Genomic DNA, 15288 nt, shown 5'->3' with positions numbered 1-15288 from the left:
CTCCATATTGGCAGCTGGTTGATCCGAGCGTTGCCCAACTGCTGCCTCAAGTGACATTATCCGGTTTTCTAGGCTATGGATCTTCTCAGCCACTACTGCCTTGCTTCTGCATCGGCTTCGGTAGGTTTCGAGATCTCCGGAAAAGCCATATTTCCATGGAACTACGCCCACGCCTTGGGTCCGTCCAGTGTGTTCCGCATTCCCAAGAGCGTAAGTCAGCTCGTCATTCTCTCTGTTGGGCTGGAAGGTTCCTTCTTCGGTACGCCTCATTGCGTCCTCGAGTCTTTGGCAGCCTCTCTTAGTACGTCGCTAGTCACAAACATTCCATTGTCGGGGTCTAGTGTGCCTCCATGAGCATAGAAGTAATACCTTGCTCGTTTGGGCCAACTCAAGGTTTGCGGTACAATTCCTTTTACAATTAAATTATTTTCCATCTTTTCCCATTTCGGAATGGCAACCTTATAACGTCCGGGCCCAAGTCTATGGAAGTTTTTCTTTTTGCTAGCATTCATTTTGCCTTGAATCGAGGCTGCCATGCTGTCAGCACTGTGCTTGTAATTCACGAATTCATTCCACCACTCTCGTTGCTTCTTCCAGACTTTATCAAAATCTGGTGTGAGGCCCTTGTTTGACAAAGTTTGCCACCAATTTTTTCTTGAACGAGGCGAACTGAATTGTCATCTTCTTAAATGCCCATCCCTTTATTTTGTCAGTTTTGCCTGGGGAAAGTTGAAGTGCAACGACACCTCTTTCCATAACAAATCTTTCTCTAAATCTGGCACGATATCTTCAGGTCGATCAGAGACTTTATTTCTCTTCCAAAGCTTATACTTTATGGGGACGGATTCCCTAACAAGATATCCCAATTGATTTACAAATGTTGTCTTAATTTGACCAGGAGCTAGTGGCTCGCCGGTTGCTTCGTTGATCTCCGTGATGGTCGTACATCCTACCATCTTCCTCTTGGAGCCACGTTTCCGTTTAGGCTTCGTCGATCCTGATGCATGAAAGAATCGCAAATTTATCAAGCGGGTTGCTAGCAACTAGGGGACGTCGCGGCAGGTATGCGTAACCTGCATAACCCGCAAGCAAGGGTTCCAGATCGAAAATTATCATGATATTAGGTAACTTATTGACTGAAACATTCATAAGAATTTTTAGCTGGAGCACGACTGCTTACATAAGGGCTGAAATCATCAACAAAGCTAGCAACATAACACATAGTTCACAGCTGGGCCTGAAAGAATCACTAAACTTTTATACCTCGGCTTCCTCGACATTTTCTTCTTCCTCCCCACTAATATCTTGGTCCTCGTCGCCATGATAATGCAAGTTTAAAAATTGGCTGCCATCGTTTTCGTCCTCATCAAACTCTGGAGCTACATACGCAGTACTATCATGAATGAGGTCGTGCATTAACTCGTCTTGGTTGTCCGTATGATCCATTTCCACTACCTGAAACAATAAAAAAAATAGCAAGCCACATACTATATGAGGTTACAAAGCATCTATTAAATCAAAGGTTATCCTGTTCCTTCCTTATGATTCCTATATCATGTTATAATATCATACTATATCATACTGGAGCCACATACTATATGCGGTTACAAAGCATCTATTAAAGCCACATACTATATCATACTGCCTAGACTGAACAATCTACAGATTATGATACCTTACAGATTTGAGGAGTTTCTTGAGGATCTAGTGTTCTTGGTGGAGACAGGGGAGATACCTATGTCTCGGATTGATGATGCGGTCGAGCGGATTCTGAGGGTCAAGTTCATTTCTGGAGTGTTTGAGCATCCATTTTCAGACCCATCTCTGCTGGATATAGTTGGTTGTAAGGTAAGGTGTCCTACTTCAATCTTTCTGTTTTTATTCATTTATTCTCCTTATTTTTTCCTACTTCTAACTTTGATTATTTTTCATTCTTCGGAAAGGATTATTTATCACCATGCTTCTCATCCATGGAGCAAAAACAAAATACTTATTTGGATGGTAAGATTCCTTTATCGTTCCTTGGTCAGATATGTAACCAGTTCTGATTGTATTATTTTGTACCTGATAAGCATGCTAAATGGTAAAAGACTTCAAAATGCCTTATGCCTAGTTATGAAATTATGGATAATAAAAATCATGTATGTGAAGTCTCGAGTACTGTAAATACTCAGTAACCTGTACTCTAAGAATGCATATCTTGTCTGATCAATACAGAGATTACTTGGATTATGAAATTACTTGGATTAAGAAACGTAAAAAACTAACCTTATGCCTAGTTTAGATCTCAACCAAATACGAGAATTTTCAGTACCTGTTGAGAAACAAAATAATAAAAAGAGAGAGCATAAGTGTACATGCAGAGAATGGAAGGGAAAAGGGAAAAGAGCACACCTTCCCTTAATTTCTTTGCAAATGAACAATAAAATGTGTCTACGAGCATGTAAGTAAGATGTGTTTACCTGATACTAAATTAGCAGGACAAAGGGAAAGACAAGTGCAGATAGATGGTCATCTCGTGAGCTAAGTGGTTGCAGCAATCTGTCACTCTTCTACTATCTTATTCTTCTTCTCCATTATTCCAGATTTTTGCTGAAAAGAAAGAGTAGTGAGCAAAGTTTAGAATTTACATGGGAAAGAAGGCAAATGAAATCCTCCAAATGCAAAGATGGCAGAGCTAAGTTCACGAAATGAGTACAAACTAATTGTTTTCATTTGATTATTGTGCACGCAAGCAACTTCCTGCACACAAAATGATATGAGAAGTCCATTGAAATGAATTAAATTTAATCAAGCCAGGCTAGTAGCTTTCTAGTAAAAAAGAGGATCAATAAATTGAAATGAAATGAAGTCCATCACTGTGCAAAAAGCCAGGTTAGTAGCTTTCTAGTAAAAAAGAGGATCAATAAATGAAAGTAAGCAAATAAATGAGCAACGTGTAACTGCTAAAAGCTTATTAGCAATTCAGCATGTGTATTGCAGATTATCTATTTTCCATCAAGCGGATTGCAGGTTAGTAGCTTTCTAGTAAAAAAGAGGATCAATAAATTTACCTAGCCGGATTACGATGGGCAGCAGACTCGTGCCCAAATCAAACCTGACCTGGGGCGTGATTTGGGGCTGGGGCGTGCAGCGCTGAAGGGAGCGTTGGCTTCGGCTCGCCGGACCAGGTGGGCGTACGGCGGGATTGGCGAGGGAGGCCACGTGCGACGCCGGCCACTGCACCTTGCTTCGCCTCGCCCGGACCAGGCGACCGCCGCGGAGACCACGTGCGACGTCACGGAGGCAGGGGCGGCGTGGTCGGGGCCGGGGCGGTGGGGGCAACCGGGCGGCCGCGATGCCGCGGGATGACTCGACGGGCGGCTCCACAAACCGGGCGAGGACGCCGAGGTGCGCGGCGGCGCGGGCCGGGCCGGCGAGGACGACGACGAGGCGTGGGGGCGACCGGCCTGGGGACGACGAGGAGGGACGGCGGGTTGGGGACGACCTCAAGGCCGGCCACGGTCGAGCGCCGGCCGGGGACCCACGCACGGCCGGGGAAGAACGCGGCGGCGCACGCGGGCGAGCGAGCAGGGGGGCAAGAAGAAGTCGGAGCGGCGGGGCGACGTCGATCTGAATTGGGCGGCGCCGAAGGGGATAATTTGTTGGGGGGTGCTCGGTTAATGCCAGCTGGTATTACCAGCCGGCACTAACGTGCCCCCGTGACGTCAGATGGGACACGTTAGTGCCGGCTGGTAGTTCTAGCCGGCACTAACGTGATCACGTTAGTGCCGGCTAGAACTACCAGCCGGCACTAACGTGTCCCATCTGGCGGGAATTATAAATTCGACATGCTAGTTCCTATTTACAATAAATTTTTAATATTCATAAATTTATTTATAATAGGCTTAATAATTAAAATAATAAAACAAAAATATATATCTTAAATTTTTTAGCTACACAATAATTATAGTAATTATATCTACACAATAATAATAGCAATTGAAGTAAATTAACAAATATGCTACTATTATCAATTATGTGTAGCTTATATGCTTCTATTATTCGTAATAAATCGAAAAAATTTCAGATTGATCCATGCAAAAATATTCAAAAGTCTTTTCAGTAATAGCCTATACAATGATGTAATCAATTCGCAAATTACTTGATTATTTGTTTGTAATTTAATATTTCAACACTCCTCGTAATGCAAAATTAGCGAAAGTAAATAATATTTATACCATGCAAAAATATAATATTATCTGAAGATGATATTGTGTCCTAATTGGACGAATAGTATCGAGAATTGAGACAAATACGACGCGGTGCGTTACATTACATCACTTAATAAGAAAATACAATATATAATTTATATAAAAGTACTACTCATCATCATTATCTACTAGAACATTGATAATCTTCCTTTTGATGAAAGTGCCTTGGACGTTTTCACGGCGTAAGTAAGGCGTGTCCTCTTTGGATAAGAGGATGCTGGGGTCAACGTCAACTGAGAATGGAGGAAGGTCATCAATCTGGTCATAATCTTCCGAATTATCCGAAATATTCTCGACTCCAACAAATTTTCTTTTACCTAGAAGAACTATGTGCCGTTTCGGCTCATTTCCAGCCTTGTCTGCTTGAGACATCTTATCCGACTTTTTCTTCGGTTTGCTCGACATGTACTTCACATAGGACACTTGTGTCACATACTTGGCTAGAACGAATGGCTCATCTTTATATCCAATCTTTTTAAAATCGACTATGGTCATCCCATACCGGTCCTTCGTTACGCCTCCTCCAGCCACCCATTCGCAACGAAACAGAGGGACAACTATGGGTCCATATTCAAGTTCCCATATCTCCTTTATGACACCATAGTAGTTGTTCTTTTCTCCATTACTGTTTACTATACACATACGGACACCACTATTTTGGTTGGTGCTTTTTTTTTATCTTGAGCTCTCGTGTAAAATGTATACCCATTGATTTCGTACCCTTGGTATTGCTGGACGGTTATTGATGGTCCCCTGGCCAGCCATTGAAGTTCTTGATCAACTGTGTTGTTGCCCAATAATTTTCGTTTGAACCAGCCGTCAAAAGTTTTTATATGTTGGCGTGTAATCCAAACAAAATTCTTCTGTGGATTTTCGGACCGTATAATATTCATGTGCTCATCAATATAGGGAGCCACCTTGGATGAATTCTGAAGAACCGTGAAGTTTGCTTGGCTGAATTCACTACAAGAGATGTTCATATTACATTTCTTTCCTAGTGTGCCTTTTCCCTTTAGTCGCCCCTCATGGTGTGACACGGGGAGCCCAATCGGATTGAGATCAGGAAGATAGTCAACGCAAAACTCAATGACCTCCTCTGTTCCATAGCCCTTAGCAATGCATCCTTCTGGGCGAGAACGTTTGCGCACGTACTTCTTCAATACGGCCATGAACCTCTCGAAAGGGAACATATTGTGTAGAAAAACAGGACACAGGATAGTTATTTCTGTCACAATATGAACTAGAAGGTGTGTCATAATATTGAAGAAGGAAGGTGGGAAGACCATCTCGAAGCTGACAAGATATTCGACAATGTCTTTCTGCAGCTTTATTAGATTATTTGGATTAATTACTTTTTGCGAAATTTCATTCATGAACGCACAAAGCTTTACAACTGTCAATCTCACATTTTCCGGTAGAACACCCCTCAGTATAACCGGAAGTAGTTGTGTCATCAGGACGTGGCAGTCATGTGACTTCAAGTTTTGGATTTTCTTCTCTTTCACATTTATTATGCCCTGTATATTTGAGGAGTACCCAGACGGGACCTTGATACTGTTCAAGCAATCGAACATACTTTCCTTCTCCTCTTTGCTCAGATTATAGCTGGCAGGTTTTAAATAGTGGCATCCTTTGTCTCTCTTCTCGGGTTGCAAGCCTTGTCGTCCAGCTAGCTGTTGCATGTCGCGCCTTGCTTCCAATGTGTCTTTTGACTTACCATACACTCCCAGGAAGCCTAGTAGGTTCACGCAAAGATTCTTCGACAGATGCATCACATCAATTGCGTTGCGAACCTGTAAGACTTGCCAATAAGGTAGGTTCCGCAATATAGACTTCTTCTTCCACATTGGAACATGTCCCTGGTCATCCTTGGGAACAGATTGCCTACCGGGACCCTTTCCAAATACTACCTTCACATCCTTGATCATCGAGAACACACACTTTCCATTACGGAATAGAGGCTTAGGACGAGTTTCGGGCTCTCCTTTGAAATGCTTCCCTTCGGTTCTTAGGGGGTGATCGGTAGGAAGAAATCGACGATGGCCCATGTATACACACTTCTTACAGTGTTTCAAATAAATGCTATCGGTCTCATCATAACAGTGGGTGCAGGCCATGTATCCCATGTTCGACTGTCCCGAAAGTTTTGCAAGTGCAGGCCAATCATTGATGCATACAAAAAGCAAAGCTCGGAGGTTGAAGGACTCCTGTTTATACTCATCCCACACACGTACACCTTCTTCTTTCCAGAGTAGTAATAGATCATCCATCAAGGGTTGCAGGAACACATCAATGTCGTTGCCAGGTTCTTTTGGCCCTTCTATAAGCACCGGCATCATGATGAACTTACGCTTCAGGCACAACCAAGGAGGAAGGTTGAACATACTTAGGGTCACAGGCCATGTACTATGAGCGCTGCCAAACTCACCGTACGGATTCATTCCATCAGTACTTAGAGCAAATCTTATATTCCTTGGGTCGTTGTCAAATTGAGGATACTCTCGGTTAAGATTTCTCCACTGGGACTCATCTGCTGGGTGTCTGATCATGTGATCCTCCTTACGGTCTTCTTTGTGCCACCGCATCAACTTAGCATTATCCTTGTTTTTGAAAAAGCGCTTCAGACGTGGTATTATAGGGAAGTACCACACCAACTTTGCGGGAACTCTCTTCTTTACCGGCTGCCCATCAACATCACCTGGATCATCTCGCTTAATCTTATACCGCAATGCGCTGCAAACAGGACAAGCTTCCAAGTTCTCGTATTCACCGCGATACAGGATGCAGTCGTTAGGACATGCGTGAATCTTCTGCACGTCCAATCCAAGAGGGCAAACCATCTTTTTAGCTTCGTATGTTGTTGACGGCAGTTCATTACCCTCAGGAAGCATGTTCTTTATAATCTTTAATAGCTTACCAAATCCCTTATCGGTGACACCATTAGTTGCCTTCCATTTCAGCATCTCCAGCGTGGTACCCAACTTCTTTTACTCCGGTTTGCAACTAGGGAACAACGGCCTTTTGTGATCCTCCAACATCTTCTCGAACTTTAATGCCTCCTTCACAGTCTCACTGTCTTTTTGTGCATCAAGTAACGCCTGACCTAGCTCGTCAGGTGGCTCCTCTTGTGCAACATTTGCTTCACCCTCGTCCATTGGTTCATCTTGAAAGCCACCTGCTTCATGAACCCATGCCCAATCTGGAAGGTTGTTATCATCATAGGCATTTTCTTCATTATCTTCCATCATAACTCCAACTTCGCCGTGCTTGGTCCAAAGGGTATAGTTACTCATGAATCCATTCAAGGCCAGGTGATTCCATAGAGTATCTCTTTTCCGGAATTCCTTTTTATTTTCGCAAATACTGCATGGACAACACATTAAACCCTTTGGCAACCTATTTGCCATTGCCGCCTTGAGAAAAGAATCTAAACCCTGAATCCACGCCGAGGTGCTCCGGCTGCCGTGCATCCATTGCCGGTCCATCTGTAATTAATTACCGTATAAAAACAAAAATCAATTCTACATATATCAAAACAAGTTACTATGAAGTATTTCGAAAACAAATTGTAAATGTGTCATAGGCCACCTATCTAGTAAACCTAAAGTAAATAGCAAAATAAATTGACACAATAACATATACACATGTCACCATGAAATAATTCGAAAAAATCATTCTACGTATGTGATAGTCAAACTATATAGTTAACTTTCTCTAAAAAACAACAAATAATTCTACCTTGCTCAAATTAATGAACAAACTGATAAATCATGTTCATTTTACCTCATCCTTAAAATTTTACATAATAACATATAGACATGTCCCCATGAAATAATTCAAAAAAAATAATCTAAATGTGTCATACTCAAACTATATAGTAATCCTTCTCTAAAACACAACAAATCAATTCTATTTTGTTCAAATTAATGAACAAATTGAAAAATTATGCTCATTGTTCCTCAACCTTAAAATCACTATTTTCTTTACCTAGAAAGCATGAAACGAAAGAATAAACACTGTGAAAGAAGAGTGGAAGAAGCTGCTAACCTTTAATGCACTTGGATGGGCGAAATCCTCATAAATTTTGGAGAAAATGGGCAGCACCTCCCCTCTAACACGCCATGGTTGATAGGAGAAGCTCGGCCAAATGGATGGGTCGGGCTGGGGAAGAAGGGAGGGGGCAGTATATACGGGGCAACTTAGTGCCGGCCAGTGAATTCAGCCGGCACAAACTGTAGACAGTTAGTGCCGGCTGGACCCTTAAGCCGGCACTAACCTGCACCGTGCCAAGTTAGTGCCGGCTGGAGGCTCCAGCCGGCACTAAATTGGCTGCTGACCGTTAGGGGGCAGACTGTTGACCGTTGGGGGTGACACTTTAGTGCCGGCTGTAGAGAATAGCCGGTACTAAAGTGACTGTGGTGTACTGTAGATACATGTTAGTGCCGGCTCCCTTGTGACCGGCACTAACGTGCTGGTACCGATAAGCGTTTCTCCAACAGTGGGGGCTGAGACAACGTGACATTGTGTTTAGGGGGGCTAAACACTGTTATTTGAATGCTAGGCAAGATGATGAAGCATGGAGGCTTCATGGGCACCCGGCCAGACGCGCGGAGGGGGGGGGCGGCTTGAGCCCCCCATCCCCCTGTTGGCTTCGCCGCTACATGGAAGTACTATCTCTGATGAACGGGGATTTTATCTTACGGATAGGTGGTTCAATAAAAAAACTCTTGTGTCCATCTTTCAAAAAGAAGAAAACTCTGACCTGCAACCACTAGCAGATGCATGTTTGGAAGACTGTTGCTCATTGATGAGAGCACAACTTATTAGCCAAAAAGAACAGAGACTTTGTTGCGAAACTAAGGAAAAATCGATCTTAACCAAACAGGTCAAGCAGATCTACAATAAAAAATCAGTTACCTAGCTACTCATTCGAAAACCTAAGAACAACATTCCCAGCAAACCCCCAGTCTAGCCAAGAGTTTTGCACCCTACTATGCACATAGTCAGTTACAAATCCAGCCACCTATAAATTAAAATGGTTGTGTTTACCTGTGTTACAAATTATTTCTGGCATTAATTCGAGAGAAATCTAGACTACTAAACCCGATCGCAAAGCAGAGACACAAAAAGAATGATCAGGTACAAACTACGATACTGAATCCAACCGAACAACATATCGAACTAGACTAATCTCATGAATTAATTGGTTAAAAGCTATGCTACCAAAGCGAATGCCACAACAGAGACAGCTAGACCAATCTAGTCAACAAGAAACATAGGTTAATACCACGGGAATTGAATGAAATACAGGACAGATCACAGGGTAATCGATCGAAATCAACCAAACAGAAATGCAAAAACATGAAATCCACAAGGGACAAAATGAAATAGCTTGTGACACTAACCAAAAATCACAGAATCAACTGTTAGTTCTTAATGAGTCCAACAAAACCCTAGACTCCGAATACATCAGGTAACTTCAATGGGGATCTGCAGAAATTTCAGAGCTAGAGAGTTGCAGATAAACTGAAATGCCCACAAAATCGGAAGGGGACAGAGCGAAAGAACTCAGAAATAGCTTCATCAATAGATCGAATTTGAAAACCTAGCCACACAAATACAACAAACAACTAAGGAGACCTCAAAGGATGAGGACGAAGAGGATTGAATCCCTGCAAAATATATTTCTGCATAAACCCAACCAAACTACAGCACAAGCAAACAAAAATCGAAAGATCCCCAAGAATCAGGTAACAAAAATAACTATTGAGGATACTAAGTCCCAGGAGATACAAATCCAAACCTCATAAAGAAGTTCAATCTGTGCGAATCAACGAAATTACTGCGAAATCTAGAAATCGCCTCACCAAAAGCCCCCCTCCGCAGCCAGCGTAGCAGAGGAAATGGAGGATGAAAATGAGCCATGTCACCGAGAACCAAACAAATATCAGAACACCGACAGCTCGGCCCCACATACAGGAAATAAAAATAAAAAAACAAACGGCCGCTGGGAACAAGCGGTGGCAGATTAATCAGCAGCATGATCGGATGGTTCAAAAATCGAGTGACGGAAGGTGACATAACACTCGGGTGTTCAATAGCTTTCTCCTTCAGGAAAGCGACGACATCCTGGGGCTCGGAGACTGCGATTGCCGTCTCATCACCCTCTCTGCGGCCACCTTGCTCGGCGACGAGGCGCTCGGCTTGTCCGCCAACTCCAGGGACAGGCGCTTCTTCGCTGAAGACGGCGACGGCACCCACAGAGGTGCTGGCCCGCTGTCCGGAGCGGCGGCGTCGAACACGTCCGCCGCGGCCGGCGACGCCGACGGGCTCGCGCACCGGGCTTTGGCTTTCACGGACTTGGTCTGCTGCATGTAGCTGGGGGTCACCGGCGCGCCCGCGTCATCCCCCTCGGGCGCGGCGGCGCTCCCCAGGCTCAGCCTTCTCGGGAGCTCCGCCCGCAGGCTCGTCGTGCGCCGCAGGGGGGCGACCTTGGCGGCCGGGCGCGGGCTGGTCGCCCCGGGCTCCTGGCTGCTCCGCGGGCGGCGCTGGGGCTGCACGCCGCTGGAACCGTGTAGCGGGCTGCCGCTCCCGCAGCTCCTCGGGCTCGCCGGCACGGCGCGGCGCGGGCTGCTCACCGAGAGCTCCTGGCTGCTCCGCGGGCGCCGCTCGGGGTGCATGCCGCTGGAACCGTGGAGCGGGCTGCCGCTGCTTCCGCAGCTCCTCGGGCTCGCCGGCACGGCGCGGCGCGGGCTGCTCACCGAGAGCTCCTGGCTGCTCCGCGGCCGGCGCTGGGGCTGCATGCCGCCGGAAGGGTGGAGCGGGCTGCCGCTCCCGCCGCCCCTCGGGCTCGACGGCACGGCGCGGCGCGGGCTGCTCACCGAGAGATCCTGGCTGCTCCGCGGCCGGCCATCCGGCTGCATGCTCTTGGTGCGCTGCAGGCCGCTGGAACCGTGGAGCGTGCTGCTCCTGGGGCTCGACGGCAATGCCATCCTCCCCGGGAGCGACGGCGACCGCGGCGGGGGCGTCGATGGGGACGGGAGCGACGGCCAGCTCGGTGGGCGGAAGGACTTGCTGCTGCTGCTGCCCCCTGGCGTCGTCGTCGTGGGTATCTGAATCGAGACGGCCACTCGAGGCATTCGGCCGGCGGCTTTCGCCGCGCCACGGCCATCGGCCGGCGCCGCGGTCTGGTTCTCCCACGGCCTCGTAGCCGCCATCCAGCGCTCCGTCCAGGTCCAGCCCCAGTTCGGGTTGCCCGGGTCCATGAACATCGGAGCAGGCGCAGCTCGCGTGGAGGGTGGCTTCCTGTTCCTCCACTGCGCCAGGATCAAAGCACAGGCAGAGTTCAGAGAATGAACCGCAAACGCAGCAGATGACGATATGGCTACCGTGATCGTTGATCACTTGACAACCTGATAAGAAAATGCATATGACAACGCCCTTTGTCGCCTTGAAGCGGCTTCTTGCTTCATCACCAGCACGGCTTCCATCTGCTCCTTGGACTGAAGGCTATGGTCCCAGCCGTCACCGATCTTCTGTCGACAAATTCAGAATCAAACAGAAACAGCAGAAGATTACCAGATGTATGGTGCATCGCTTTTATAAAGTTAGTATATAACATCATAAGACTGCCTGTCATCTCAGGCTTTCAGCAATCCAGAGGTATCGAGGTGAACCTGGTGGCTCTTTGAGCATGCTGGCTACAGCTAAATCACCAGTGATTTGTGCACAAAGTAACATGGCTCTTTGAGCTTACTGAATGAATTCGCTGCACCTTTATTTTGTCCAGGCTCTGCTTAACCTTGATCTGGCTCTTGAGGGCCTTCTTGTCCTCCTCCGTCTTGAGCCTCCTCGAGTATATCTGGGTCTGGATCCTCGTCATCGTCTGCATGCAGTACAATGCTTCCTCGGTCTGGCGCTTGATGGTGAACCCCTCAACCAGCGACATCAGCCGAGCCATCCCTCTTTCCTGGTGCGCTCTCCTTGCCTGGATGCAAAAATGTTGCCCAGGAGGCCAGGAGATTATTGGCAGTTAACAGTTTCAGACGACGGCGACGCAAATTAAAACTCCTCTCGATCCCTGAGCTAATGGTATTTGAACAGTGGAAGGTGACGATGCGTTTACCATATAGCCCCTGCAAGCCGCCTGGATCCTGGTGGCGGCGATGTCCTCCTTCGAGCGCGCAGCCCACGCCCTCGGCGTGGTGACCGCCGCGGCGTCGGCGCCAGCCTTTGAAGCCACATCCGCCGTACGGACGCCGCCGTCGTCGCCCCTTGTCTCCGCGCGCTGCGCCTCTGCGGTGGTCTCCTTGGCCTGCTGCTGATCAGGCCGCGGCGACGGTGGCGGTTGAGGCTGATGGGCCGCCGGATCCGGCGCCGGCGCGGCGGACGCGGACGCACCTGATGGGTGCGATTTGCTGAACTGCCATATCTTCTTGAAGCTCGGCTTGTCCTTCAGCTTCGCAGCCTTCTACGCATCGAATTTGAAACGGTCGTGAAAGTAATATGAGATCAATATTTTTCGCGTTGGCATTGAGCGGATGATGATTTTTTTTCGGGCTGTTAAAATTTACCTTAGCATCCGCCTCCACGGGATCTGGTTCAGAAGTGCTTAGGATCCTCTGCACGGCGTCAAACCACTTCCCTTTCTTCCCCATTCCTCGTGCTCTTCGCACCGCCGCTTCGGATGATTCTTTCTGGTTTAAAAGCTCGATCAAAACGGGTTAAAAAGTAAGCCAAAAATTCACCAAGAATAGGGATGGAGTGGAAATCCAATGCATTTTTTTTTGCGACGGTGAACTTTCAAAGATGCAATAACAAACACCACGGCGTCGGCGCGACATGGATTTATCGAAAAATGCACGCCGGAAGCTCTTGTGCCTCAACGAACAGAAGAACAGGGATTCAGAAACCTCGTTGTCTTTTTTTAGACACTTTATATACTCACCTCTGGGACAGTTCGACCAGGCCGCCGTACGCCGTCGTGCCGCCGGAACCACCACGCCGCCGCTCTCTGGACGACGGCCACTTCACGTCAATCTGGGACCTCTCTGCCAACCACCTGATTGGCCCTTACCGCTGGGCGCTGTCTCTACGTTTGCCTCGCCACGCCTCGTAACCCGCCGCGATAACCGCGCACAACTCAAGGGTGGCTATGCATCCCGATCCCGAGCCCTACGAATTCCAAATTTGTCGCTGAAGTATGCATGAGCAGGCAGGAGGAAGCTAATTGGTCAAAACAGTTTTTCTAGCCAGTCCGCATATTTTTTTCTTCTTGTAGCGCGTCCACATATGCATATGTATGCTATAGGGACGCAGATTGGGTGGCATTGCACGATGACATTCCCCCTTGGCACGGGAATATCACCGTGCAATGTCATCGAATCTCAATCCATGCTAAAGACCTGTTTTGACGGAATGCATACTCATGCCATACTTTCCTTTTTCTCTATATGCATACAGCACCACTTGCACTGCAGTGCTTAAGGATGGTACTCATGCTCCCTTCACAATCCAACGCAGCCTTTAATTATTTTTAGCTCAAAACTAGAAAATATGAACCCAGCCATTTTGTAGCCTGATCCTTAAAATTTCTCAACTAAAACTTTAGGTCTTTTACCACCTCTAAGAGCAACTCCAACAATAGCTTTTAAATCTGACCCTCCAGATAGTAAATGAGGGTTGCCTCTATTCTTTTTTAGGCCCTTCAAATTTTCTCCAATTTCAACAATAATTCTCAATTCTAACTTACAATAGAGTATTCTCTAGAGATCTCTTAGGAATGGAAGGTGGAGGAGAGAACTTGGAGGCCTTCCAAAATAGAGGGTTTGCTGGAGTGTATTTTTTTTTGACTTAACCCTCTAAACTTGAGATAAGAGGTTGTTTAGAGGGACTGCTGGAGTTGTTCTAATGGGAAGTTAGCAACATGCAATTGTACGCCTGTACCTCTACTTTTTTTTTTTCTTACTTTCTTTTCTTCTATTATTTATTTCCCATCATTTTTTTCTTTTTCAGTTCTCTTATAGATGTTCCTTCGCTGTTTAGAAGTGTTTTCCTTTTGCATCATGTGCTACTTATTCTTCATCTCTGTTTATTATTTTTTATCTAAATATACCATATTTGTAATCTTTTGTGATTCGTGCTTCCTTTTCTTCCGTGGACTAAGTCAATGAGAGCTATAAAGTCACTCCCTATGCATGCACGGGCATTATTTGTTGCAGCACGAGATTGAGGCCTGCCTGTAAGGTCAGCATCTTTTGAAGTTGTGTTTGTTTGGTTGTCCGATCTGAGCTTTTATGGCAAGCCAGACATTACTAATCACATAATTATAAAAATTAATTTAGTTTGAAGCTGATGAAAGCCTATCAATACAGTTAAGTTCGCTAGAGTATCTTTAGGCCCAAGTAACATTGTGATAACAACTTTTTTACAGTTCAACATCAACGCCGCATCTGTTTCCAGCTAAATTTGAAAGGTTTGTGGGTACTAGCGGCAAAACAACATTCTTAACCTTAATCTAAAAAAACATTCTTAACCTTTATATACACTAAAATATACTCATATTTTTTTCTATAGTTCACAATAACCACATTATAGAATTTCATTTTTTATTTGTTTTGCTGTATGTAAAAATTTAAATGAGTTTACAGATAAAATAAAAAAAATTAGGGCGGATGGTGGCATCACCCGCCCCTAGAAACGGAAATCACCTGCCCATACAAATCAACTTCAGAGTTAATATAAAATAATAGTATAGCTCATAGAGTCGCAAGTGACTGTGTAGTGTGCTGATAAGGAAGGTACACGTGAGTTTGTGAGGTAGGCGGTTCAAATCCCAGATGATGCAAGTGTGCATATTTCGTCAAAAAATTGTAGTTTGACACTAAAGGGCTAATTGCGTTGGCTGGAATAATTTTTATTTTGCTGTTTTTGCTGTTTTAGATTTTTTTAGTTTCTGGATATGAATTTGTAGGGCGGGTCATGCCATGATCCGGCTCTAAAAATCATTTTCAGGGATGGGTACGTTATCCACCCC

At 45.9% G+C, this 15288-nt stretch overlaps 1 protein-coding gene and 1 long non-coding RNA gene across 2 annotated transcripts; both read right to left on the bottom strand.

The window, feature by feature from the left end:
• Positions 1–1439: 1439 nt before the first annotated feature.
• On the bottom strand, positions 1440–2885 carry LOC120698417. Its single transcript, XR_005684836.1, has 3 exons — positions 2463–2885; positions 2269–2314; positions 1440–1455 (listed from the first exon to the last, which is right to left on the bottom strand). It is a non-coding gene; the product is annotated as an uncharacterized LOC120698417 (long non-coding RNA).
• Positions 2886–10363: 7478 nt separating this feature from the next.
• LOC120700732 (protein IQ-DOMAIN 1-like) lies at positions 10364–12910 on the bottom strand. The gene is made up of 5 exons (XM_039984970.1): positions 12785–12910; positions 12379–12723; positions 12028–12240; positions 11666–11785; positions 10364–11569 (listed from the first exon to the last, which is right to left on the bottom strand). Exons 1-5 carry the CDS (start codon positions 12908–12910, stop codon positions 10364–10366), a joined length of 2010 nt encoding a protein of 669 aa, XP_039840904.1.
• Between the last annotated feature and the right edge of the window lie 2378 nt (positions 12911–15288).

The sequence above is a fragment of the Panicum virgatum genome, chromosome 3K (assembly GCF_016808335.1).
Source record: "Panicum virgatum strain AP13 chromosome 3K, P.virgatum_v5, whole genome shotgun sequence".
Taxonomy (NCBI): domain Eukaryota; kingdom Viridiplantae; phylum Streptophyta; class Magnoliopsida; order Poales; family Poaceae; genus Panicum; species Panicum virgatum.
The sequence above is the reverse complement of the archived record's forward strand: the minus strand, read 5'-3'. Positions and strand labels throughout refer to the sequence as shown.

Coding starts and splice junctions, on each gene's coding strand:
- LOC120700732 (XM_039984970.1), bottom strand. CDS start 12,910: ATGGGGAAGAAAGGGAAGTGGTTTGACGCCGTGCAGAGGATCCTAAGC. Junction 12,724..12,784: donor AAAATCATCATCCGCTCAAT/GCCAACGCGAAA, acceptor TTCGATGCGTAG/AAGGCTGCGAAGCTGAAGGA. Junction 11,786..12,027: donor AGAGCCTGGACAAAATAAAG/GTGCAGCGAATT, acceptor TGTCGACAGAAG/ATCGGTGACGGCTGGGACCA.